The 24,731-nt window shown below is 46.2% G+C and overlaps 1 protein-coding gene across 4 annotated transcripts in view; it reads right to left on the bottom strand.

Annotated features, from left to right (window-relative positions):
- WWC1 (WW and C2 domain containing 1) overlaps positions 1–24,731 on the bottom strand; it is a 99,531-nt gene that overhangs the window by 5,535 nt on the left and 69,265 nt on the right. For 2 of the 4 annotated variants that reach the window (XM_021710792.1, XM_008054834.2), the window contains exons 16-19: positions 21,454–21,545; positions 11,949–12,072; positions 10,153–10,317; positions 3,305–3,397 (exon numbers count right to left, since the gene is read on the bottom strand). In XM_021710792.1, coding sequence (XP_021566467.1) covers positions 3,305–3,397; positions 10,153–10,317; positions 11,949–12,072; positions 21,454–21,545 — 474 coding nt within the window. The remainder of the gene's footprint in view (positions 1–3,304; positions 3,398–10,152; positions 10,318–11,948; positions 12,073–21,453; positions 21,546–24,731) is intronic. The other 2 variants (XM_021710795.1, XM_021710793.1) reach the window with 1 other exon arrangement.

Below are 24,731 nucleotides of genomic sequence, written 5' to 3'. Positions count from 1 at the left end.
GAAGTATTAGGGTTGGGTTCCTTAGTTATCTGTATGTGAAAGATTCTGATTAATACAATAATTAACTCTCTTCCCATCAACAAAACCACTAATGATTAAAAAACCATAACTGGCTGGGCAGGTGGCCCACATCTGTAATCCCAGCACTCTGGGAGGCCAAGTGGAAGGATAACTTGAGGCCAGGAGTTCAAGATCAGTCTAGGCAACATTGTAAGATCTCATCCTGATTAAACAAAAACAAACAAAAAACAGTAATAATGACTGTGGGAGTCAGGAGTCTAAGGTAGCCCCCAAGATTCCCACCCCTAAAATACACACCCTGCAAAATCTCCTTCCCTTTGATGTGAATGGCATCTATGAATAAGATTTCATGCCCTCAACTAGGTCACTAATCAATTGACTTTGAGTTAATTCAAAAGGAAGATTATTCTGGGTGGGCCTGACCTAATCAGGTGAGTTCTTAAAAGATGAGCTGAGCTCTTCTTGGCTGGGATCTGCTGAAGAAGCAGTGCATGTTGCAGAAAGGGTCATGTGGCAAGGACCCAAGAGTGACCTCTAGGAGCCAAGAATGGATCCCCCATCTGCAACTAGCAGGAAAATGCAAGGAAGTAAGTCCTGCCAGTGACTAGAAGCAGTTTGGGTGCAGCTCTTCCCCTGATCAAATCTGCAGATGAAGATGCCGTCAGCCAACACTTAGAGTCCAGCCTGCTAAGGCCCTGAGCAGAGGCCTCAGCTCACCTGGGCCCGGACTCTTGATCCACAGAAACTGAGAGCTAACATATTTGTATTATTTTAGGCTGCTAAGCTTGTGATAACTTGTTATGGATCAACAGGGAACAAGTGCAGTGACCAAGAGAGAGCTGAGACATGGACAAGAAATGTCACCTTGAGACCCATCCCCACTCTGCAAGGCTGGTGAATATACAATGAAGGATATTAAACGGCTTAATGCAGGAGTTCTAGAATGCTCTTATAGAAGGGGTGAATGTCATCTGGTGTGTGCTTATGAAAGAAGCAGGCTTTCAAGAAAATCCAGAGAGTGTTCTATGTAACTCAAGTTCTCAGATTCTTCTGCTTTGCTCTGACATCCAGTCTCAGGAACTTGCTTGGGCAGGCTGCTCCAGTGGCGAGAGGAGGCGGGGACCACAGTGCCCACAGGCCCTGCCCAGCCTCTGAACTCCTATTCCTCAGAACCCAAGGGAAACATGGGCTCAGACCTACTACTGGGGGCTCCCTTAGTAAGTCATCCCCTTGGCTAAGGGGAAGAGAGGGAGGGGGAGCTCTCCTGGGACCTGCCTTGAGGGGAACTCTAGGGAATGCAGGGCAGCCAGGAGGAGCTCTAAGTGGCATTTCTACAGGGGCTGACCATGGAACCTCTTGGGGATCCTGTTAAAATACAGCTCTCAGGACCCCACCCAGTTGCCTGAATAGACTGTCTGGGAGCATGGCCTAACAACCTGTATTGTCAACAAGCTCCCTAGGGGGCCTCTTGGTGCTCCAGAGACAGGGTGCCAATGGAGGTCCCCATGTGGGCAGTTGGTCGATCCTGTCACCTGAGGCCATGCCCATGTTCTCCCACAGCTGGCACAATGTCCTTTCCCTGTGTACCCGCTCCCTCTTTACTTTTTCAACCTGCTGAGGGGTGGGGTGTCAGGCAACGGACTGGTTCCAGGTTCCGGCTATCGGCAGTCTGGTTTGTAGGAGAGTGGGTGCTTTCCCCTACTTGGTGCTGTCAGCTCTCTCTTTTCTCTTCATATTTTCTCTCTCTCTCTGGTCTCATTCAGATAATCTCCATATTCACTTTTGTTTTTCTTTCTTGCCTGTCTCTCTTTCTGAAATTAAGTTCTCTCACTGACTTTGATCTCTACCTGAAGATAAGGCCAAGTGTGCACACTTCTCATCTAACCTGTTTGTCATTGTATTAAGGTGACTTCTACCCTCAGCACCTTCCCCAATGCCCACATAGGCCTTAGAATTCACAAACTTCTGTTTGCATGTCCCATCATGCTTCTGCTTCTGCAAATTCAACAAGATAGAAGTGCTTTAAAGTCTGAGGTGGGGGCTGGGCGTGGTGACTCACGTCTATAATCCTACCACTTTGGGAGGCTGAGGTGAGAGGATCGCTTGAGCCCAGAAGTCTAAGACCAGCTTGGGCAACATAGCAAGACCTTGTCTCTACAAAAAATTATCCTGGTGTGGTGACGTGTACCTGTAGTTACCCAACTACACAGGAGGCTGAGGCAGAAGGATTGCGTGAGCCCAGGAGTTTGAGGCTCTGGTGAGCCATGGTTGGGCCACTTCACTCCAGCCTAGGTAACAGAGTGAGAGCTCCAACTCAAAAGAAAAAAAAAAAAAAAGTCCTTAGCCGGGTGTGGTGACTCACACTTGTAATCTCAGCACTTTGGGAGGCAGAGGCGAGAGGATTGCCTGAGTCCAGGGGTTCCAGACCAGACTGGGCAACTTGGCGAGACCTCGTCTCTACAATAAATCAAAAAATTAGCTGGGCATGGTGGTATGTGCCTGTGGTTTCAGCTACTTGGAAGGCTGAGGCAGAAGGATCATCTGAGCCCAGCAGGTCAAGGCTGCGGTGGCAGTGAGTGTGCCACTGCATCCAGCCTGGGTGCCAGAGTGAGTCTACTACTCAAAAAAAAAAAAAAGTCCGACTTGGGGAGGGCCCTCTGCCCTCCTGTAGCTTGACTAGTCCAAGTCCTAATCAGTGTTGCTCCTTTGCCCAATGCCACCCCATCTGAATTCCTCTGCTGAATCCACTAGGAAGGGTGAGACTTCCATAGGAACACCAGTGGCCTCTTCCCTGTGCATTTCTAGCTGGTCTGAGAGAAGCTTCTTTGCACCTCCTGCCTCCAGTTGGTGCTAGAAGGCACTGGCTTCTCTGCTGGCAGGGAGGGCCGCCAGAGCCCAGACGATGCAACCCACAGAGCAGGGTCTTGGATGAGGGAGGCTCCCATCAGACCACACTCTCTAATTGGTGACTGTGACATCCTGAGTTGCTAAGTTCTCACTGACTTTGACCTCTACCCAGGAAGACAATGCCAAGTGTGCACACTCCTCATATAACCTACTTGTCATTGTATTGAGGTGACTTCTACCCCCAGCATCTTCCCCAGTGTCCAAACAGGCCTTAGAATTCAAACTTCTGTTTTCAAATCCCATCATGCTTGCAAGAGCAACACTCTGCAGACAGTGGCTGACGGGAAGTGGCCAGACACCAGGGGATGCATGTGAAGGACACAGGGCTCGGGGAAGCAACGTGGGACACACAACAGTTTCTAGGGCACTCTCTTACCCGCTTCATCCGGACGCTGCGTCGCTCCAGGGAATTTCTAACAAAAGGTGGTTTTTTGGACAGAGTGGAGCTGTCACTATCACTCCGGTTCAGCTGCAAGAGAAAAGTCATGGGATATTAAACGTGGTCCAAGTGCATTCTGGAAGGTGCACAAAGGCCAGGGATAGGTCGGGTTCCCCCAGTCAGCCTAGTCCTTCCTCGCCTTGTGCAAACACCCAGACTTTCCTACTCCTTTCATTCTGACCTTTCCTTTCTTCCTAAGTGAATGTCCACTGAGCATGTAATAAGTGTGCTGCAGGCTGCCATGTCTCCATGCCAGTATCTGCATGATGCTAGATGGGATTGCAATATCCCACTGAGTCTTTCTAGCAACCCATGTGGATGAGCACCCCCATCACACAAACGGGGAGACAGAGGCTTAAGGGCTATGAAACTGACCCAAGGTTGGCGAGCTGGTCAGCAGCACGGCAGGTTGGATACCAGGCAGCGTAGACTTCAGGGGATGCTACCCCCTTGATCTACCACACAAAGGGCTGTGTGCATTGACTCTTCCTGTCACCTACAAAGCACACCTTTACTGACGCAAAAGAAGCCACTGACAAGATTGATACTTAAAAAAAAAAAAAAAAAGGTAGCTCTAAGGCAAAGCCTCAGGGACTATATCCTTGGAGAACACGGGCACGGGAAGGCTGTGCTGACCACCACTCTCCCGTCATTCCCTTCAGTCACTGAATTATTTATGCTTCCCCAAAAGGGCTAATGTTTCCCATTCAGCACCAGAAATCAGGCCTACGGTCAGGATGAGATGCGTTGTTTTTTTTTTTGAGTTGGGGCCTCACTCTGTTGTCCAGGCTGGAGGGCAGTGGCACAATCATGGCTCACTGTAGTCTCAACTTCCTGGGCTAAAGTGATCCTTCGGCCTCAGCTTCCTGAGTAGCTGGGACTACAGGTACATGCCACCATGCCCAGCTAATTTTTTGATTTTTTTTTTTTGCTAGAGATGGGATTTTGCTATGTTGCCCAGTCTTTTCAAACTCAGGTTCAAGCAATTCTCTTGCCTCAGGCTCCCAAAGTGCTGGGATTACAGGTGAGAGTCATCACACTCAGCCGAGATGGGATGCTTTTATAGAGAGTGTGTCCCACCCAGTGAGGAGCAACAGACAGAGGGGCTGGGACTATAGCAACTCTGGGAGGTGAGTGCAGGGTGGGGGCTTCTTTTTCAAGTCCTACTTGAAAGTCGGTGGGGTTGCCACAGGCTGATCCTGTCTGGCAGCTGTGGGTTCACTACTGCAGGTTATTCCTGAGAAGCTGCTAGTTTCATCATTTCTGTGATTATAATTATTCATGAAAATGACATTAGTAGCCCTGCTAAGCTGATAAACACAGCAACCCCAGGGATGTAACTGACAAAATAGCCACTGTGCTAGGCAGGGCCTCAACTGGACCCAGAAATAGAATAATAGTAAAAATAATGACAGACACATGGATGGAGCTCCTCCTACATGCCAGGTGCTTCATTAATAGCTTCTTTTAATTTTTGTTCCTTCTTTTCTTTTTGAGTCAGGATCTCACTCTGTTGCCCATACTGGAGTACACTGGCATGATCATGGCACACCGCAGCCTCAACCTCCTGGGTCAGGCAATCCTTCTGCCTCAGCCTCTTAAGTAGCTGGGACTACAGGAATGCACCCCAAATGGTTTCATTTAATTCTCAAGCAATCCTAAAAGGAGGGAACTGAGATCCAGAGAGACTCAAAACTTCTTCAAGTAGAACAGCTGGGAAGCATCAAAGCCAGAATTCAAGGAGTGTGATTCCAAGGCCATGCCTTCTCCTGGTCCCAGGCTGCAGGTATAGGGGTGCACCATCTTCATAACTACAGTGGATTCATATAAACTGACTGGCTGCATGTAGTGTGAGAAGGGGGCTTTATCTTACATTGTTTCAATCCATAGGTGGCACTTGTAGAATATGTGTCCTACCAACCAGAAATAGGTATCAGGACAACCGCTCCTGAAGTCATAGGTGTTTGTGTTCAAGATCAGGTTACAAAAGAGTGATGAAAGTGACATTAAGTCCTTGAACTTAACTTTCTCCATGTAAAGATCTTTAATGTATTTAATCTCAGACACGTGGAGAGTATTGTCACCTCGTTATTACTTCCATTCAATAGCTGGGTGACATGATTTGAAGTCACAGGGAGCTAGTTCAGTAATGTGGATTTTGGAAGGCTGAGGTGGGAGGATCACCTGTAACCATTTGGCCAAAGTGGGTCAACCAACACATGCAACAGCTTTGCAGATAAATACATAGGTGTCACTCACAATCCCTACCTCACGGCCTTAAAAGTTTAGCATGGGAGACCAAGTTAGGGAAACTAACACAGGTTATGCTGAAGACCAAACAAGGGAACGACTCAGCCCAGGATACTTTTTGTGTAGAAGTGTGACGTCAGGAAAGTGGATGGGCCTTCTCACAATTAGACTTGAGGAGGCTGAAGGAAGTCCCTCAGGAGGTGGCTCAGGGCAACAGAAAGGCAGCAAGTTTTGGAGTCAGACTCCCAGTTTTGCACTTAGGACCCATGTGACCTAATTAAGCAAAGTGCTTTGATTTTTTGAATCTCAGTTTTTGCATCTATGAAATGGGGCAACATGATTTGTCACATGGGGTTATTTGTAAGATTAGATAAACATATCTAATCTTTATATATAGTGCTGCTGATTAGCCTTGAAAATCCCATCCTATGAGTGGGGAAACCCCACCTTGTGACTCTTGGTAGGAAACAAAGCCCACCTCTCACCAATGAAGCTGATAGTAGCAGAGCCTTGCTTTCATGGCCTCTCTTGCAGCTAGTGGTAGACACAGGGCTAGGCTCTGTCAACTGGATGCAACTGCCCCAGGCTCTGAACCACAACCTGGTTAGCTGGACCCAATTCTGTTACTATGACTCCTGGATTTAAACAAGCTTTGAGGGCGGGCACAGTGGTTCATGCTTACAATCTTGGCACTTTGGGAGGCCGAGGTAGGGGGATTGCTTGAGCCCAGGAGTTCAAGACCAGCCTGGGAAACATAGTGAGACCTTGTCTCTACAAAAAATAAGCCACGCATGGCGGCACATGCCTGTAGTACTAGCTACTTGGAAGACTGAGGCAGGAAGATCACTTGAGCACAGGAGTTGGAGGCTGCAGTGATCTATGATCGTACCATTACACTCTAGCCTGGTGACAGAGTAAGACCTTGCTCCTCAGAAAAATAAAGAGCAGAGGTCATGTTCTACAGCAGCATGTGTGATAGTGTCACCTGATTGGCTTTGTGGTATGACTTTGGCCGTGGTCAGGTCTGCCTTGTGCCTACCTGATTTCTAAGGCTGGTTCTATAGCCTGAGGATGAATACATGAGCTACTCAGTTTCCTTTCCAGAAATGTCTTTCCTGCATCTGCTGCTCACAGTCTGTTTCTGTTGCTTGCAAAGAAAAGCCCTGATTAGTACAGGCGGGAAGTGAGTGCTAACAGTCAGACTGGAGCACACAAGCCGGCTGTATGGAAGAAGGGATTGAGGCACAGCACAGCCCTGGTGTGCCCGCTAGGAATTTGCTAATGCTCATTTTATGGGTGCAAAACAGAGAGTTAAATGGAATTTTTTCTTTTTCTTTTTCTTTTAAAGGTGCTGTTTCACTCTTGCACAGGCTGAAGTGCATTGGTATGATCATGGCTCACTGCAGCCTCCAACTCCTGGACTCAAGTGATCTTCCTGCCTCAGCCTCCTGAATAGCTGGGACCACAGGCATGCACTACCACACTCAGCTAATTTAAAATTTTTATTTTGTAGAAATGGGATATTGCTATGTTGCCCAGGCTGGTCTAGAACTCCTGGCCTCAAGTGATTCTCTGGCCTTGGCCTCCTGAAGTGCTGGAATTACATGCATGAGCCACTGCGCCTGACCTAAGTTGTTACCTGTTATACCTTGGGAAATAGACTGCATTCTTATAGAGTTTAGGGGCAATGATAGGAAAACATTCAGGATGTTGTATGGTTGGCTCCTTCTTGAAGCCTTCAGTAAGATTTTATAAGAAAGAGACAAGCTTTAACTGAAGTGCGCCATTGGAAAACACAGAAAACACTTGGCTAAGGTTCTTTCTACCTGTAGCCTGTGACCTATGTTGACTGGATAGCTGTTAACTCGTGATCTTGTAGGGAGGGAAACTGGCACAGACACATGAAATTCCCAGCACAGTGCTTGGTGCATTATAGATACTCAGTACACAGGACTGGAGCTTCTTGTTATTCCAGGAGGCCAATCCTGGGAAAGGGCAACTTAAAAGCAAATGCATTTAAGCAGGGGACCAGAATTGTATAGTCAACGTTGGGAAAATGGTTTGAGTCTTTAGATGGCAAAGAGAAACACTTCACCAGAGGTATTCTATTTTATGTCTTCTATTTCATAAAAGTGCAGCCACATTCTAATCCTGATGCAAAAGAATGAATGAAACACTCATTTCTCTTGGTGTGACTTTTCTGGTGAGTGACATTCTTCTCTTTGTGTTTGATTTCTATTGCACATTCCTAATGGCAATGATTGCAAAAAACAGTGGGGTTTTGCCCATTATCTTTTTTTTTTTGAGTTGGAGTCTCACTCTGTCGCCCAGACTGGAGTGCAGTGGCCGCTCCCGGCCACTGCAGCCTCAACCTGTTAGGCTCCGGTGATCCTTCCACCTCAGCCTTCCGAGTAGCCGGAATTACAGGCATGCGCCACCACGCCCCGCTGATTTTTTCATTTATTGTAGAGATGAGGTCTCGCTGCCCAGGCAGGTCTCGAACCCGCAGGCTCTGGCAATCCACTCACCTCAGCCTCCCAAAGGCGCGGGATTACAGGCTGAGCCACCGAGCCCGCTTGCCCATTATCTTAAGGGTTTTTCTAAATCCTTCAAATTACACACATCTAAAGCACTGATTAGATTTTTCTCTTCTGCAGTTGAGAGCTGGCTTAATTGCAAGATCCTCTATCGATCTGGGAATCACCCAACATGATCAGTGCCTTCGTAAAATCCTGTACCTTTTACAAGATCTGCAGCCAACATGCACAATGCCTGTATTATCTTTTCAGGTGCTTACAAGCTCCAACAGTGAGCTAGATAATGACTACAGAAGGGGCAGCGGCTACATTATTCCTGGGAGAGACTGCAGGGAGTGTTTTCATGGGGACTAATTTGATAAGTAGCTAGTCAATTAGTGAAATTTTCATGTTATGAAGAAATGAGCTGTTCTACCTGATCTTGCTGAATGCTCAGATATTGAGAGGGGCCCTCCCTCACTATCCTCCTCTCTCCATAACAGTCGTCAAGTCAACAGCAGGCTGAGGATGCAGGATGGGGTCCACTGGCCCTTTCTGTGCTGACCCATTGGAATACTGGGCAGGAAGGTGCTGCTAATGCCCCTAGTTATAACTTAGTGGTTCTGTATGTGGAGGGGAAGGAAAGATACTGATAAATCAAGTGAGTCCAGGGCTCAGGTAAGATTTGCACACATCTGATTTGTGCTATCCTGGGGTCGGGAGCAGGGGCTGGTCTGTAGCCCCCGCAACCAGCACAACCACTCCTATGTGTAAGCACTCAGACCTCGAGGGAAGAGGTACTGGCCCGGGAAGGGGTAGGCGAGGTAGACAGCCAGGTGTGGAGGAATGAAGGCCACTGCAGGGCTTGTTCACTCCAGGGGGGCCTATGTGAGCAGGTGGGCCACAGGATGAGTAAAGAGGGTCAGGTGGAGGCCAGAGTGGACTTGAAAGTGCTCCACTTCCATCTGCGAAGGGCAGCCGCCCCCACTGGTCAGTGCCAGTCTGTGGTGCCAGATAGTCTTTTTGGTTCAAGAGGAACTGAATTTTATGCCACACTTCTCCATTTTTATTTTATTATTTATCTGTTTTTGAGTCAGGGTGCCGCTCTGTGGCCCAGGCTGGAGTGCAGTGGCACAATCAGGGCTCACCACAGACTCTACTTACTGAGGTCAGGTGATCCTTCCGCCTCAGTGTCTCAAGTAGCTGGGACTACAGGCATGTGCCACAATGCCTGGCTAATTTTTTGATTTTTTAATTTAACTTTCTGTTTTATTTTTACTTTTAAAAAAATTTCTTTATTAAAGATGTGGGGTAAAACTCAGGGTTAGGTATACAAATATTCATTATGCAGGTGTACTAGTTTTTTTACTTTTTATAGAGATGAGAGCCTCATTATGTTGCCTAGGCTGGCCTCAAACTCCTGGGCTTAAGTAATCCTCTCGCCTCAGCCTCCCAAAGTGCTGAGATTACAGGTGTGAGCCACTGTGCCCCACATTTTTACTTTACTTTTTTTTTGAGTTGGAGTCTCACTCTGTCGCCCAGACTGGAGTGCAGTGGCCGCTCCCGGCCACTGCAGCCTTGACCTGCTGGGCCCCGGCGATCCTTCTACCTCAGCCTTCCAAGTGGCCAGGATTACTGGCATGCGCCACCACGCCCGGCTGATTTTTTGATTTATTGTAGAGATGAGGTCTCGCTGCTCAGGTGGATCTCGAACCCGCGGGCTCAGGCAATCCACTCACCTCAGTCTCCCAAAGGCGCGGGATTACAGGCTGAGCCACTGAGCCCGGCTTTTACCTTACTTTTTAATTGCCTTTTAAAAGTTTTAAATGTTAACAAGTTCAATGAAAAAATGAAAAAAATAACCTATAGCCAAATAGCACAGGGCTGTTGTCATTGTGCAACCTCGGGCTGCATGCTGGAATTGCCCTAGATGTGGAGAAGAAACGCCTGTGCTGGCTTGGGGACCCGGGGCATGGCATCCATCCTAAGGGAAGAGGAAGGTGCCACGCGCTTGCTTACCCGGCATACGTACTGGCTCTGGGGTCCAGGGGAGAAAGTCTTGGAACGGATGATGGTGCTCCCTCGAAGAAATGGCCCTGCAGATGGGGTGCCCACCCGCCGATCCTTGGGCCGCACCACTGTGGGGGATGGGGACGGGGTCTCTGTGTTGGTCTCTTTGTCTACCTGAGGAAGACATCACAGTCTTGAGGCCACCAGTGCCCACAGAGTCTCAGCCACCCACCCTGAGACAACTCAACTCCTTCTCACTCCTGTCACCTCACCTTTTGCCACAGACACAGTCACAGTGGTGCTAGACTAACTCAGTCCAGTGAGCTGGGACAGTGCCCAAGGCCAGGAGTGTCGATGCCTCCCATTCTTCCATGACATGTGTGGCCGGGAGCTAGTAGAGAACATTCAACCCCCAGACAGACTCACATGAGCAGGAGAGGTGCCCCAAGCACCGATGTCCTGGATGGCACAGCCCCAAGACTTATGTACCAACCACCTTTTGACAAAGCTACATCCAAGGCCTCTACTGTCCTGGTCACAAACTGCAGATGCTTTCTTGGAATTATGGACACAACTGGCAAGTCTCATTTTTAAAACAAAGTCATCATGTTTTCTACTGTACATGCATAGTAGTCACCAGTAAGAGATAAATAAGAACACCTAAATGCAGGACTTTTTTGTTATTCTAAATAGGCCTTGGTGCAATTTTTGAGAGAAGGCACTTCTTCTGGCTGGAGAAATTGCAAAATGATGCCCCTTGGTATGGAGGAGCTAGAATAAGGGCCCAGGTTGTACCCCAGGTCCCTTGGTTGGGCGCCTCTGTGCAGTGCACCACCTACAGCTCCACTCCCAAGCACAGCAGGTGCTCTTGCCCTAGGGTCCTGGAACCAGCTGTCTACACAGAATGAATCCTGTTATAACACTTAGCCCTAGCATAGCAGGGAAGCATAGGCACAGGGAACTTGACTGGACTCCCTTTTCCTAATGCACTTTGGGCAGACCCAAATGAAGAAATACATTACTCTGGAGCCTCAGAATCCATCTGCAATGTTGGCTTTATTGTGCCCATTAATTAACTAATTTTGAGACAGCGTCTGGCTCTGTAGCCCAGGATGGAGTGCAGGGGCTTAATAACAGCTCACTGTAACCTCGACCTCCCAGGTGCAAGTGATTCTCCTGCCTCAGCCTTTCAGGTAGCTGGGACTACAGGCACATGCCACCATGCTTGGCTAAATTTTGTATTATTACTATTGTAGAAATGGGGTTTTGGTATGTTACTCAGGTTGGTCTCAAACTCCTGGACTCCAAGCAATCCTCCTGCCTCGATTTCCCAATGTGCTGGGATTATAGACATGAGCCACCATGTGCTGGCCTGTGCCCCTTTTAGGGGATGAGAAAATGAAGATTTGCGAGAAAAGCAGTCATCTTCCTAATACTACACAGCTAGGGAGCAGCAGACCCAGAACTGACTGAAATCTATCTAACTGCCAGCCTTCAGTTCTGTCCAGAGAAAACAGGGAAACCACGGAGGACAGAAGAGGAGTAAGTAAGCTTCTCTTGGGGTCCTGTCACTGAAGAAGGGCATGTGCACCTCCCCTGGGGCACTGTCACAGAAGAGGGGCAAGTATGCCTCTCCTGGAGCACTGTCACTGAAGTTCAGGCAGAAACACTCCTGTACACTGCTGGTCCCTCTAGCCTGAGTCTGGAGGATGAGGCCTGACTCTGAGCCTTTTCTGCCTGTATTGGCTCAAGAACCGAAGGCTGCTTCCCCAAGATGGCCCCTCCACCTCCCCAGCCCTCCCTACCTTTACCGCTGGGTACCCATCCATGTCAGGTGAGACTTTCTCAGTGAAGACGTCCTCCTCTCCCTCCTCCTCTTCTCCCTCCTCCTCAGCCACTGCATCATTCTCACTGTTCTCCTCGTACCTCCTGTTTTGACAAAGCGCTGTGGTTATCCACCAGAAACCAATCTACTGTTCACCTGCCCTGAAGTACAGTCAGGGCAGGGCTTTCAAGCCTTTTCATGATTGAGGACACATTAAAAAAAACACCCAACAATTTTAGTGAGGTATAACTTACATACAACAAAACGCATTCTCAGTGTACAGTCTGATTAGTTTTAACTAATGTACTCACCTGTGTAGCCACTACCACACTTGAGATACAGAAAATTCCACTGCCTCCCCAATTCCTTCCTACCCTTTCCCAGTTATCTCCTGCAATATGCAGGGACCACCGATCAGTTGTCATTATAGATTAGATTTTTCTTTTCTTTTTTCTTTAATTGGAGTCTCACTCTGTCATCCAGGCTGGAGTGCAGTGCAAGGCTCACCACTGCCTCAACCTCCTGGGCTCAAGCGATTCTTCTACCTCAGCTTCCTGAGTAGCTGGAACTATAGGTGTGTACCACCACGCCCAGGTAATTTTTAAATTTTTTTTATAGAGATGAGGTCTTGCTATTGCCCAGGCTGGTATCAAACTTCTGGACTCAAGCAATCCTCCTGCCTCACCCTTCCAAGGTGCTGGGATTACAGGTGTGAGCCACCATTCCTGGCAGGTTAGATTTTTCTAGATTTTTATATAAATAGAACCAGACAGTATATGCTCTTTTGTCTCTGGCTCCTTCTGCCAGCGTAACATTTCTGAAGTTCATCCAGGTGCTGCGTGTGTCAGCAGTTCATTCCTTTTTATCACTAAGCTTTGACTGGATGGATATATTGCAACTTTTTAGCTACTCATCAGTTGATGAATGTTTGGATCACTTCTGTTTCTTAGCAATTATGAATAAAGCTTCTACGGACATTCATGGAGAAGTCTGTGTGTATATGCAGGTTTTCATTTCTCTTGGATATTATATTAGTTTACTAGGGCTGCCAAAACAACACACCACAGGTTCGGTGGCTTAAACAACAGACGTTTATTCCTCACAGTTCTGGAGGCTGGGAGTATAAGGCCAAGGTGTCGGCAGGCTTGGATTCTCCTGAGGCCTCTCAGTTGGCTGGCAGATGGCCGCCTTCTTGCTGCGTTCTCACATGGTCTTCTCTTGGTGCACATACACCCCTAGTGTCTCTTTGTGTGCCCAAATTTCCTCTTATTATAAGGACACCAGCAGCAGATAGCAGACACTCTCGCTGCTGTCCTGCCCATTGTGCCCCTCACAATGTATCTTTCCTTTGATACTTTTACCTTTGTTAATTAAAAAAGAAATGAGGACACCAGTCAGACCTGATTAGGTCCTGTCCTCCCTGTAATGGCCTCATGTTAATTAAATCACCTCTTCAAAGCCTCTACCTCCATATAAAGTCATATTCTAAGGTACTGGAGGTTGGGGCTTCAACATATGAATTCTAGGGGGGGCCATACTCAGCCCCTAACAGACATATAGTCAAGAGACAGAACTACTGGGATATACAATAAGTGTCATCTTACCTTTTTCTGAAACCTACAAACTGTTTCTCCAAAGTGGTTTCACCATTTTGCATTCCTGACAGCAATGTTCTCAGACATCCACTTCCTCATCTCCACTTGGAATTGTTGGTCTTTATATTTAGTCATTTGATGGGTGTGTACTTGCATCTGATTGTGGCTTTAATTTGCATTTTCTTGATAAGAAACTCTTCATGCAATTATAGACTATTTTTGTGTGTGTGTGTGAAGCCTCTGTTAGACTCTTTAGCCCCTTAAAAATTGGATTGTCTTTTTATTACTGACTTGTAAGAGATCATTATATATTCTACAAACAAATCATTTGTCGGGTATACATATTACAAAGATTTTCTTTAAGCCTATGGCTTCTCTTCTTATTTTCTAAGTGGTATCTTCTAAAGAACAGAAGTTTCTGATTGTGATAAAGTCCAATTTATCCTTTTTCTCTTATGTCCTCAGAAATCTTTACCTACCAAAAGTTGCAAAGAATTCCTCTGATACATTCCTTCAGAAGTTTTAGTTTCTGTTTTTATGTGGAGCCCTATGACACATTTCAGATTAATTTTCGTACAAGATGTGAGATGAGTGTCAAAGCTTATTTTTTTCCATATGGACACCCCATGGTTCCAGCACCATTTGCTAAAGAGACTGTGCTTTTGGTGACAGTCCATTTCCCTTGGACTCCAGGATTGGAAGGATTTGGTGTGACAATGGACTGCATTTGTTAAGTAGTAATTTATCTCTATTTCCATCTTGACTTTTCAAAGACATACATAACTGCCTGGCTTCTGATCAGCATGAGACAGTGTTATCACACTGAGCTGAAAGAATTCCAGCCAAAAGCAGAGAATGTGACATCTAGATAGCAGGCTGGTGAGCCTGTGGGCAAACACATAAACTCCCAAAGGACTTTTCCAATGGAGAGAATACATTTTGGATTTCTACTTTCAACTGTGCAATTAAAATCTCCTTTCCTGTACAGAGATGGGGACTATGCCATAGAGGGGCCTTTGCTCTCCCTCCATGGCCCCAGCGGCCTCTCTACCTACTAATAAAAGTGCCTTTCAACATGTGAACACACAGGGAATCCCTTCACAAAGAGCTCTGGAGAAGCCACATTGGCCAGCATTTATTGAGGGCTTAAGAAGCTTTAGGTGCTAGGCTAGGCATGGTGGCTCAGGCTTGTAATTTCAGCATCTTGGGAGACCAAGATGGGAGGACTGCTTGAGCCCAGGAGTTCAAGACCAGCCTGGGCAATATAGTGAGATCTCATTTCTATAAAAAAAAGTCAAAAAAATTAGCTGGGCCTCCCAGCTACTCAGGAGGCTGAGGTGGAAGGATCGCTTGAGCCCAGGAGGGCAAGGCTGTGGTGAGCCGTGATTGTGCTCACCGCACTCCAGCTTGGGGTATCAGAGACCCCAACTCAAAAAAACCAACAAAAAACAAAAAAAGCTTCAGTGCTATGCTATGGCCTTACCACAGTACTGAATGAGATTATGCCCATCTTGCAGATTCAAAGAGTGAGGAGAAGAGGCCCAGCAGGCCTTGTCCAATGCCACAGGCTACATGGTGGAACCAGCCACTAGGCCCTCAACCACTATGGAAGTCTCTTCTGTTTGTAAATCTAACCTAAATAATCCAGGACAAGAAAAAAAAAATCTGCTCAATCTCAATTCCAAGAAGAAACATAATTAAAATAGACAATATCTTTTCACCCACTGGAGTAGCAAAAAAATTTTATATCTGATAATATCAAGTACTGGTGACAGTAAAGAGACAGGCTTATCCCTCTGGGGAATATAAATTACAGCAGCCAATTTACATCTGAAGGCAATTTAGCCTTATCCGTTAAAATTTTAAAAAGTACATATGCTTGATTAAGTATAGTCATTTGATTATATTGAGTGTCAGAGAGAGTGTAGCTTAAGGGTACTCTTAATCATTGCTGGCAGGAGCATTTTATTTTTTGAGTCAGAATCTCAATCTGTTGCCCAGGCTGGAGTGCAGTGGCACAATCATGGCTCACTGCAGCCTTGGCCTTCAGGGCTCAGGTGATCCTTTCTCCTCCCTCCCAAATAGCTGGAACTACAGAAACAAGCCACTATGCCTGGCTGATATTTTTTATTTTTTGTGGAGACAAAGTCTTGCTATATTGCCCAGGCTGGTCTTGAACTCCTGGACTCAAGCAATCCTCCTGCCTCAGCCTCCCAAAGTGCTGGAGTGATAGGCGTTAGCCACTGTGTCCAGCCAAAGAGTATTTATTAATAAAATCTTATTTGAGAACTGCTCTACAATATTTATTAAAATATGAAATATACACGCCCTGGGACCTAGCAACCTCACTTCTCAACATCTGCCCTAGACAAACACAAGTTCCCAAGGAGGCAAATACAAGGGTTCTTCCTTCTAGTCTTGTAATTATATTCTCCTATATTTTCTGATACTCTTGGTTTCGCTTGTGGGTCTTAAAAAAATTGAGTCTTCTGATTATTTGCTCTAAAGACACCTAAACAAATAAAAAGAGGGAGTTCCAGTGGCATGCTGGGCTTTGGGTGTTGAAGGGAACTGTCAATTAGAACAGAGAGGCAGCTATTTGGAGACCTCCGCCCATGACTCCAGCTGAGCAGGACAGCGAAGCCAGTTAACACCCCAGGAAAAGAAGCCCAGCTTGGGGGAATGCTGCAGATGGATGTACCCACCCCAGCAGCCTGGATCCCCAGGCTTCTTTGTAAGTCAGCGTCTGGGGGAGTTTGAATGGCAGGGGGTGGGGAGGAGGGGGCCACAAGGGGAGAAGAAACAGAAGGCAGTTGCTAGGAGATGGCTTGAAAAGGCTCAGCACAAGCTTGGAATTTGGTGGAAACCACTGATCTGGTGCCAGGGTTTTGGGAGACAGGTCCTGGGCCTGTTTCTGGCATCAGGCCTTTGCCTGTGTGATCCATGGCAGAGTATAGCACAGTAGTGTGACAGAGGGAAGGAGAGGGGGAGAAGGGAAGGGAGTTGGAGAGAGAGAAAGGAGATGGGGAAAGGTAGACTGGGAGGAAGGGAGAGAGAGAAGGAGGGAGAGAGAGAGAAGAGGAGGGAAGGAGAATGAGAAAGAGAGGGGAAGATGGTAAGGAGTAGGAGGGGAGTGGGAGGGAGGAAGAAAGAGAAAGAGGGAGGGAGGGAGATAGAAGGCTAGAAGGAGGAAAAAAGGGAGGAAAAAAGAAAGAGAGGGGAACATAAGAAAGGGTAGGAGGGGAGAAGGGGAGGGAGAAAGAGAGAAAGAGAGGGGAAGATGGGGAGGAGCAGGAGGAGAAAGGAATAAGGAGGAAGAAAGAGAAAAAGGGAGGGAGAGAGAATTTAGAGAACCCTTAAACAAACACAGGAACATGGAGAAATTCCAGAAGCCAGGAGCTCCTGGAATTCACAAGGAGACAGTAAGGGAGAAATGTGAAATAAGGAGCAGCAAACTGTAGCCTGGGAGCCAAATCCAGCCTGTGGCTTTGTTGTGGGCAGTCCAAGCTACAAATGGTTTTTATATTTTTAAATGGCTGAAAAAAGAAAATCAAAAGGAGAATGATATTTTATGAAAGGTGCAAATTATATAAAACGCAAATCTCAGGGTGTGTTAATGAAGTTCCAGCAGTGCCCAGGCACTGTCCTGGTCTCTGTGCTGCCCATGGCTACCTCCACTCTCCAAGGCAGGGGTGAGGAGAGGCAGAGTAGACAGCATTGACGGTCTGGCCCTTTCCAGAAATTATGTGCTGACTCCTGGAGCAAAAGATAGTAAGGGAGGGCACTTTTCTGAGGTCACATACATAATTTCAGGCTATCACAGAATAATTATTCAGAAGAGTTACTGAATGCTTCCTCTGGGTCAGGCTCCGTGTTAAGTGCCCATCACGCATAATTTTACTGAGATCTGCAAAATACTCCATGACACAGTGACTTAAAAAAAATTTTTTTTTTTTTTTGAGTTGGAGTCTCACTCTGTTGCCCAGACTGGAGCGCTCCCGGCCACCGCAGCCTCGACCTGCTGGGCTCCAGCGATCCTTCCGCCTCAGCCTTCCAAGTAGCTGGAACTACTGGCACGCCCTACCACGCCCGGCTAATTTTTTGATTTATTGTAGAGATGAGGTCTTGCCAAGTTGCCCAGGCGGGTCTCGAACCTGTGGGCTTAGGCAATCCACTCACCTCGGCCTCCCAAAGTGCGGGATTACAGGTTGAGCCCCTGAGCTCGGCCTTAAAATTTTTTTGAGTTGGGGTCTCACTCTGTCAGTCAGGCTGGAGTGCGGTGGCACAATCATGGCTCACGGCAGCCTTGGATTCCTGCATTCAGACAATCCTTCTACCTCAGCCTCTAAGTAGCTGGGACTGAAGCACAGGCGCCACCACGCCGGGCTCATAGTGGCTATTTTTTAAATCTCTATTTCACAGATAAGAAACAGAAGTTCAGAGCTGTGGTAATCAGCCCAGGCTGCACATCAGAATCATCCAGGGAGCTTTTTTTTTTTTTTTTTTGAGTTGGCGTCTTACTCTGTCACCTAGGCTAAAGTGCAGTGACACACTCACGGCCACTGCAGCTTCGACCTGCTAGGCTTAGGAGATTCTTCTGCCTCAGCTTTTTAAGTAGCTGGAACTACAGATGCACTCCACCATGCCCGACTAATTTTAGTGATTTATTGTAGAGACGAGGTCTCCCCAAGTTGCCCAGGCTGATCCTGAACCCCTGGGCTCAGGCAATCCTCTTGCCTAGGCCTCCCAAAGTGAGTTAAAAAAAAAAAATCCCGAAGTGGGATTACAGGTTGAGCCACTGTGCTGGGCCATCATCCAGGGAGCTTTCAAAACTTGCTCGTGGTACAATGAGGGCTCCCTTATCAGACGTAGGATCTGAACAAGGATCAGCACAAGGAAGTCTGCAAGGAAGTTGGCATCCTTATCTATCTGAATTTAAAGCACATGCAGTTAAGACCAACTTATACGTCCCTCCAAATGGCAAGATTCATAGGCTGTGCCACTTCCTAGATGGGAGTTTACCCTCTTCCTTTCCTGGTAGTTAGTAATGTTCCTTTTCTTTTTCCTAATAATAACTTTGACCATGTATGAGGGGGCACCAAAAAAAAGCCCTGGAATTTATTTACAAAAAATTATGTATTGCCGGGCTCGGTGGCTCAGCCTATAATCCCACACCTTTGGGAGGCTGAGGTGAGTGGATTGCCTGAACCCGCGGGTTCGAGACCCGCCTGGGTAGCGAGACCTCATCTCTATAATAAATCAAAAAATCAGCCGGGTGTGGTAGCGCATGCCTGTAATTCCGGCTACTCGGAAGGCTGAGGTGGAAGGATCGCTGGAGTGCAGCAGGTGGAGGCTGCGGTGGCCGGGAGCGGCCACTGCACTCCAGTCTGGGTGACGGAGTGAGACTCCAACTCAAAAAAAAAAAATTGTGTATTTATTCTTACATATTTAAACTTCACACTTTCAAAGCACTCTCCATTTGATGCAATATACCTATCGAGATGCTTTTTCCACTGCTCCAGTTTTTGAACTCGTCAATTTTGAATTTTGATGTCTTTTAGTGCTTCTGCCATTTTTTGTTTCACCTCTTCCACAACGGCAAAACATTTCCCTTTGAGGATTTTTTTTTAAATTGAGGAAACAAAAAAGGCGAGATCAGGTGAATAGGGAGGATGGGGTGTGAGGGTCATGCTATTTTTGGTAAAAAAAAAAAACCTGTTGAATACTCAGTGCAGTATGGGCAGGTGAACTCGTAAATCACCCATTGTGAAATGGGCAAACGTGTTGAGAGAATCTCCAAAATAAAATTCACTGAGTTGAACACAGCCTCTCACAAAAACACTAGCTGGTACACCGATGCCAGTGGGTTCCCAGAACATTTACCTGGTGGAGAAAGCTTGTACTACAAAGAGCCTACCCTCTAAAAAATAATTCTGGTTTTCTTTGGATCCCTCTTGTAGTGAGTGTTTACTATGTACTTTCTACTTAGTCTTCATCAGTGCCTTTTCCTTTAGACTTTTCTAGTCAGTATTATTTCCCCAGGTTTCAGGTGGGGCTCAGACAAGGTCAGAGTGACTTGTCTAATAGTGACACAAGATGTGGGTTTCTGTAGTGCTGTTCACGCTCTGCTACCTGACTTGAGTGCTAGAGACATGGAAATTCACTTTGGTTTCTAAAAATTCACTGGGTTGTACATTTAGGTGACCTTTCTGTATGTACATCATACTGCAACAAAAAGATTTAAAAATGCTACCAGGTACAGTTGCTCACACCTATAATTTTAGCACTTTGGGAGGCCAAAGTAGGAGGATCACTGGAGCCTAGGAGTTTAAGACCAGCCTGGGCAACATAGCAAGACCTTGTCTCTACATAAAATAAAAAAATTAGCCATGTGTGGTGATGCATACCTACAGTCCCAGTTACTTGGGAGGCTGAGGTGGAAGGATTACCTGAGCACAGGAGGTTGAGGCTGCAATGAACCATGAACTTGCCACTGCACTCCAGCTTGGGCAACAGAGTGAGACCAACTCAACAACAAAAAAGTCAAAAATGCTTTGCCTAATGTTATACAATAAATGATGAAGTCAGTATTCAAATCCCTAGTTGCTGGCATTGTTTCTTAAAGCATGTGATGAGAACTTTCTCATAATACAAGGAATTGTACAGCACTGAATCACACAGTGAGAAAGTTGTTGTCGTTTCAATTCTTGTTCAGACATTCTGATTACATCAAGGAGAAAGCTTTTTTGGTAGTAGCACATCTGGAGTGCTGTGGAAACACTTGCTCACCTCTCTTTTTAATAACAGGAGAGAAGACCTCAGGCTTAGCAAGCAGTATAGCTAGCTAGACTTTAATAACATAGCTTATTTTCATTATATTGAGTGTTCCACAGTTACTTGCCGAAGCAGACTTGGCTCGTGGCCTACCCAATAACCAGTCCTACTTTTTTCCTTAATAATAGAAACTTGATTTCTGTACCCAACTGACAGACCTCATTCACCAGTCTCCTTTGTAGGTAAGCAGGCTGAGAGGCTAAGCTTGGCCTATGAGAGGCAAGCAGCAGCTGCTATGTGAGACCTTCAGGAATGGTTAAAAGGTACAAGGCATACTCTTTTGTCTTTCCTCCTTCCTGATTGACACCTGCCTGATGACTGGTGTTATAGCAGCCATCTTGGATGTAAAGCAGCCTCAGTGATAGAGGTCACATAGTAAAGACAACAAAGCAGACAGAGAGGAGTCTGGGTTCCCAGTAACACCATGGTGCTGACAGAACTAGATTGCATTGGATTGCTTTCACCTGCTCTTCTTTTTCACAAAACAACTTTTTGAGACGGGGTCCCACCCCAGATAGGTCTCAAACTCCTGGGTTCGAGTGATCCTCCCACCTCAGCCTCTGGAGTTGCTGGGATTATAGGTGCACACCACCGCACCTGGCACCATTCTATTCTTTTTAAGTAGGGAAGAAATCAGCTTCTACCTTATTTATGCCTAATGTTTCCGCTCACTATTCCTAGCAGTCAAATGCAATTCCTTAATGAGGACTCTTTAATTAATGGTAAACTATACACAATTTCCATTTATAGTAATACAAAGCTTCTTATTTCTTTTTTTTTTAACCAAAATAAATGTCAGTACACCAAGTCAAATAACATTAGGTGTGTACTAGCATGGTTGACTCATGAGACACAAATGCCATGTTGGGAAGGGATTTGGGGAACCCCTATACTCGGCTATATTGCCTTGCTGCCTGAAGAGGACTTGTGAACAGAGAGGTTCTCGGTTTGCTTAGGGGAACCCTTCTCTTGGGTGCCTTGGAGTCTGGGGATCTCATCCCTGGGCCTGGGTACAGGGCCAGGCAGCTCCAGAGGCCCAAGGGTATGCTCACTCACCAGCTGTCTTCCAGAGTCTGCGTGCTGCTCCTTCCCTCCTGCCTCTTCTCAAGTTCCACCGCTGTCTGTTCCAACAGAGCAGACACAGCATCCTGCAGGAACAAAGGTCACTGGGTCACTGAGTACACTGTGGGTGCCACCCACCCCACCTGTCAGGAATCAGAGCATCACAAAGCTGTGATTCTTCCAGTGACCTGGTGGTCAGACCAAAGACCATAGTGGTCAAGTGTCTTGCCCAAGGTCACGGATACATTGGAAACATGTATCCAAACTTAGTTTCTCTAGCTGGCACTTCTCCAGAGTATAACCCCTGGATGTGGGGAGCTACTCAGCAGCATTTTGGAAGACAGCCAGATTTAGCAGTTAAGGGAGATAGAATTTCAGGTCTCTGATTGTAAGGAGATCATAGTGTCATTAGGGAGACCAACATCTGAACCATCAATAAGATAATGTGATAAGGACTAGGAGACAGACAAGTATTGGACATTTGGGACAACAGAAACAATGACAAAGCTGGGGGAGGGGTACATTCAGGGAGGAATGTACCTCCCTGAGGTACATTTTCTTCCAGGAAAGAGAACATCAATACTGAATGGTGCCTATGGTGAAAAAGCCTGTGTGACTTAAGGAAATTATTTAACCTTCCTGAGGCTCAGTTTCCTCTAATAACTACTAGAAAGGGTTGCCATGAGGACTGAGACTCTCTGTAAGGAACAGATAAGAGTACCAGCACATACTTGGCACCCAGTGAAGAGCAGCCAAGACCAAGGCAAAAACAAGATCCTGTCACTTTCTGAACACAGGGTTATTTTGCAGTTACCCTTGGTCGTGTGTGACGGAGCCTGGATTAATTGCCGAGACTGCCTTTTAGAGAAGGAAAGAGGGAACTAATGAGGACACTTTAATTAATGGTAAGCTATACAACTGCCAGGCCCCATGGAAGATGACTTCCATGTAGCACCCTCTTTCATCTTTACAACCATCCTGATAGGTAGGGATTATTACAGCTTCCTTGATAAATGGGAAGGAAGGAACTAGAGTATCTAGGGTTGATGTTGCACACCCAAAGTCAGGCTCCAGGAAGGAGAGGAGTTTATTTTCAAGACCTTGGCCAATTCACAGTCTCTTTTCTGGAGTGAGAAACATCTGGGTTTGAGACTTAGCTTTGCTGCTTATTAGATGTATGTCTTTTGTTTGTTAGCTTTTTGAGTCAGGGTCTCACTCTGTTACCCAGGCTGGAGTGCAGTGGCACAATCCTGACTTACTGCAGCCTCAACCTCCTGTGCTCAGGTGATTCTTTTGTCTCAGTTTCCTAAGTAGCTGGCATGCCATTGCCACACTTAATTTTTTTTTTTTTTTTTTTGTTGAGGTATTGCTATGTTGTCTAGGCTGGCCTCCAACTCCTGAGCTCAAGTAATCCTCTCACCTTGGCCTCCCAAATTGCTGGGATTACAGGCATGAACCACCATGCCTGGCCAGATGTATGCTTTAACGTCATTTGGTGAACCTTTATGAGCCTTGGTAAACTGCACATAATAAATAGAACAGTGCCTGACACAATAGGAAGTACAGAAAATGATGATCATGATGATGAAAAAGAAAGTGCGGTGGGGGAGGGGAGAAGGAGGAGGAAAAAAGACCCCATTCAATCCTTATCTCTATGTATGAGCCAACCCATTCCCTCCTTTGAAATTCTGGACAGTGACTGTCCAAAATAATCAAGTACTGACATAAGGAAGAATCACTACAGAGAATTACAAGACAGCCTGAATTCCAAACACTCTAGTTTCGTTTTTGAAGTGGTGAGGATTCCACAGGATTCCTATACTGTGCATGCAAGGGTGAATGCACTGCTTAACCGAATCTTGGTCAGTCTACCTGGCCAGTAGGTGTAGACTTTCCAAATGCAAGAGACTGTTTAACGATATTTTCAAAGGCTAAATTATGCTGCACTAAAATGAAAACAATACATATATATAGATTTTGAGTTGGAGTCTCACTCTGTCGCCCGGGCTGGAGTGCAGTGGCATACTCACGGCCACCCCAGCCTTGACCTGCTGGGATCCGGTGATTCTTCTGCTTCAGCCTTCCAAGTAGTCGGAACTACAGGCATGCGCTATCACACCTCGCTAATTTTTTATTTATTGTAGCGACGAGGTCTTGTCAACTAACCTATGGGCTTAGGCAATCTACTCGCCTCGGCCTCCCAAAGTGTTGGGATTACAGGTGGAGCCACCAAGCCTGGCCAATAATATGTATTTTTAACTGAAAATAGACAAATGTAAGATTTACAAGTAACTCAAAATAACAGAACGGTTACCATTTGTCAAGACTTCCCCAAGTGATCCTTAGATGTATTTCTTCAAAGCGTCACAACAACTTTTAAGGCTCATATTAGACATACAAAAAAAAATGGAGGCTTGGAGAGGTGATAGGACTGACCCCTGTTACCCAGTCCTTTGACTCTCTTTCCTGTGACTTCCCGCTGCCTCCTTTTTTGATTTAGGGTCTCACTCTGCTGCCTAGGCTGGAGTGCAGTGGCACGATCACACTCACTGTAGTCTTGGAACTCTGGGCTCAGGTTATCCACCTGCCTCAGCCTCCTGAGTGCTGGGACTACAGATGCATATCACCATGCCTGGCTAATTTTGGGGTTATTTTCTTTTTTTTTTTTGAGTAGGAGTCTCACTCTGTAGCCCAGACTGGAGTGCAGTGGCCGCTCCTGGCCACCGCAGCCTCCACCTGCTGGCTCCGGAGATCCTTCCGCCTCAGTCTCCAAGTAATTGGAACTACAGGTACGCGCTACCACGCCCCGAAAATTTTTTGATTTATTGTAGAGATGAGGTCTTGCCAAGTTGCCCAGGCGAGTCTCGAAACCGCAGACTCAGGAAATCCACTCTTCTCAGCCTCCCAAATCACGGGATTACAGGCTGAGCCACCGAGCCCGGTTTATATGAGATTTTTTAAAAAATATTTTAATAATACAAAGAACCAAATTCAATGTCTCATACAGTATTTGATTTAGCCAACTTTCAAAAATTAATTTTTATTTCTCTGCAAGGTTTTTCAATTTGTAAAACATCTTTTTTGGAGTCTGAAATCAGAACATATACATCTAATTTAAAGCAAAGACCTTTTTATAATTATTCCTTCATTTATACTTTTTACAATTCAGAACAATCATTCCACATTTAGTTTAAAAACAAATGCAAAAATGAGAATTCTATTCCCTGATATTGTAAAATTTTTAGAGGCATTTGTATTCATTTAGGTGCGAA

The sequence above is a fragment of the Carlito syrichta genome, unplaced genomic scaffold, assembly GCF_000164805.1.
Source record: "Carlito syrichta isolate Samal-C Ts95f unplaced genomic scaffold, Tarsius_syrichta-2.0.1 Scaffold301542, whole genome shotgun sequence".
Lineage (NCBI taxonomy): Eukaryota > Metazoa > Chordata > Mammalia > Primates > Tarsiidae > Carlito > Carlito syrichta.
The sequence above is the reverse complement of the archived record's forward strand: the minus strand, read 5'-3'. Positions and strand labels throughout refer to the sequence as shown.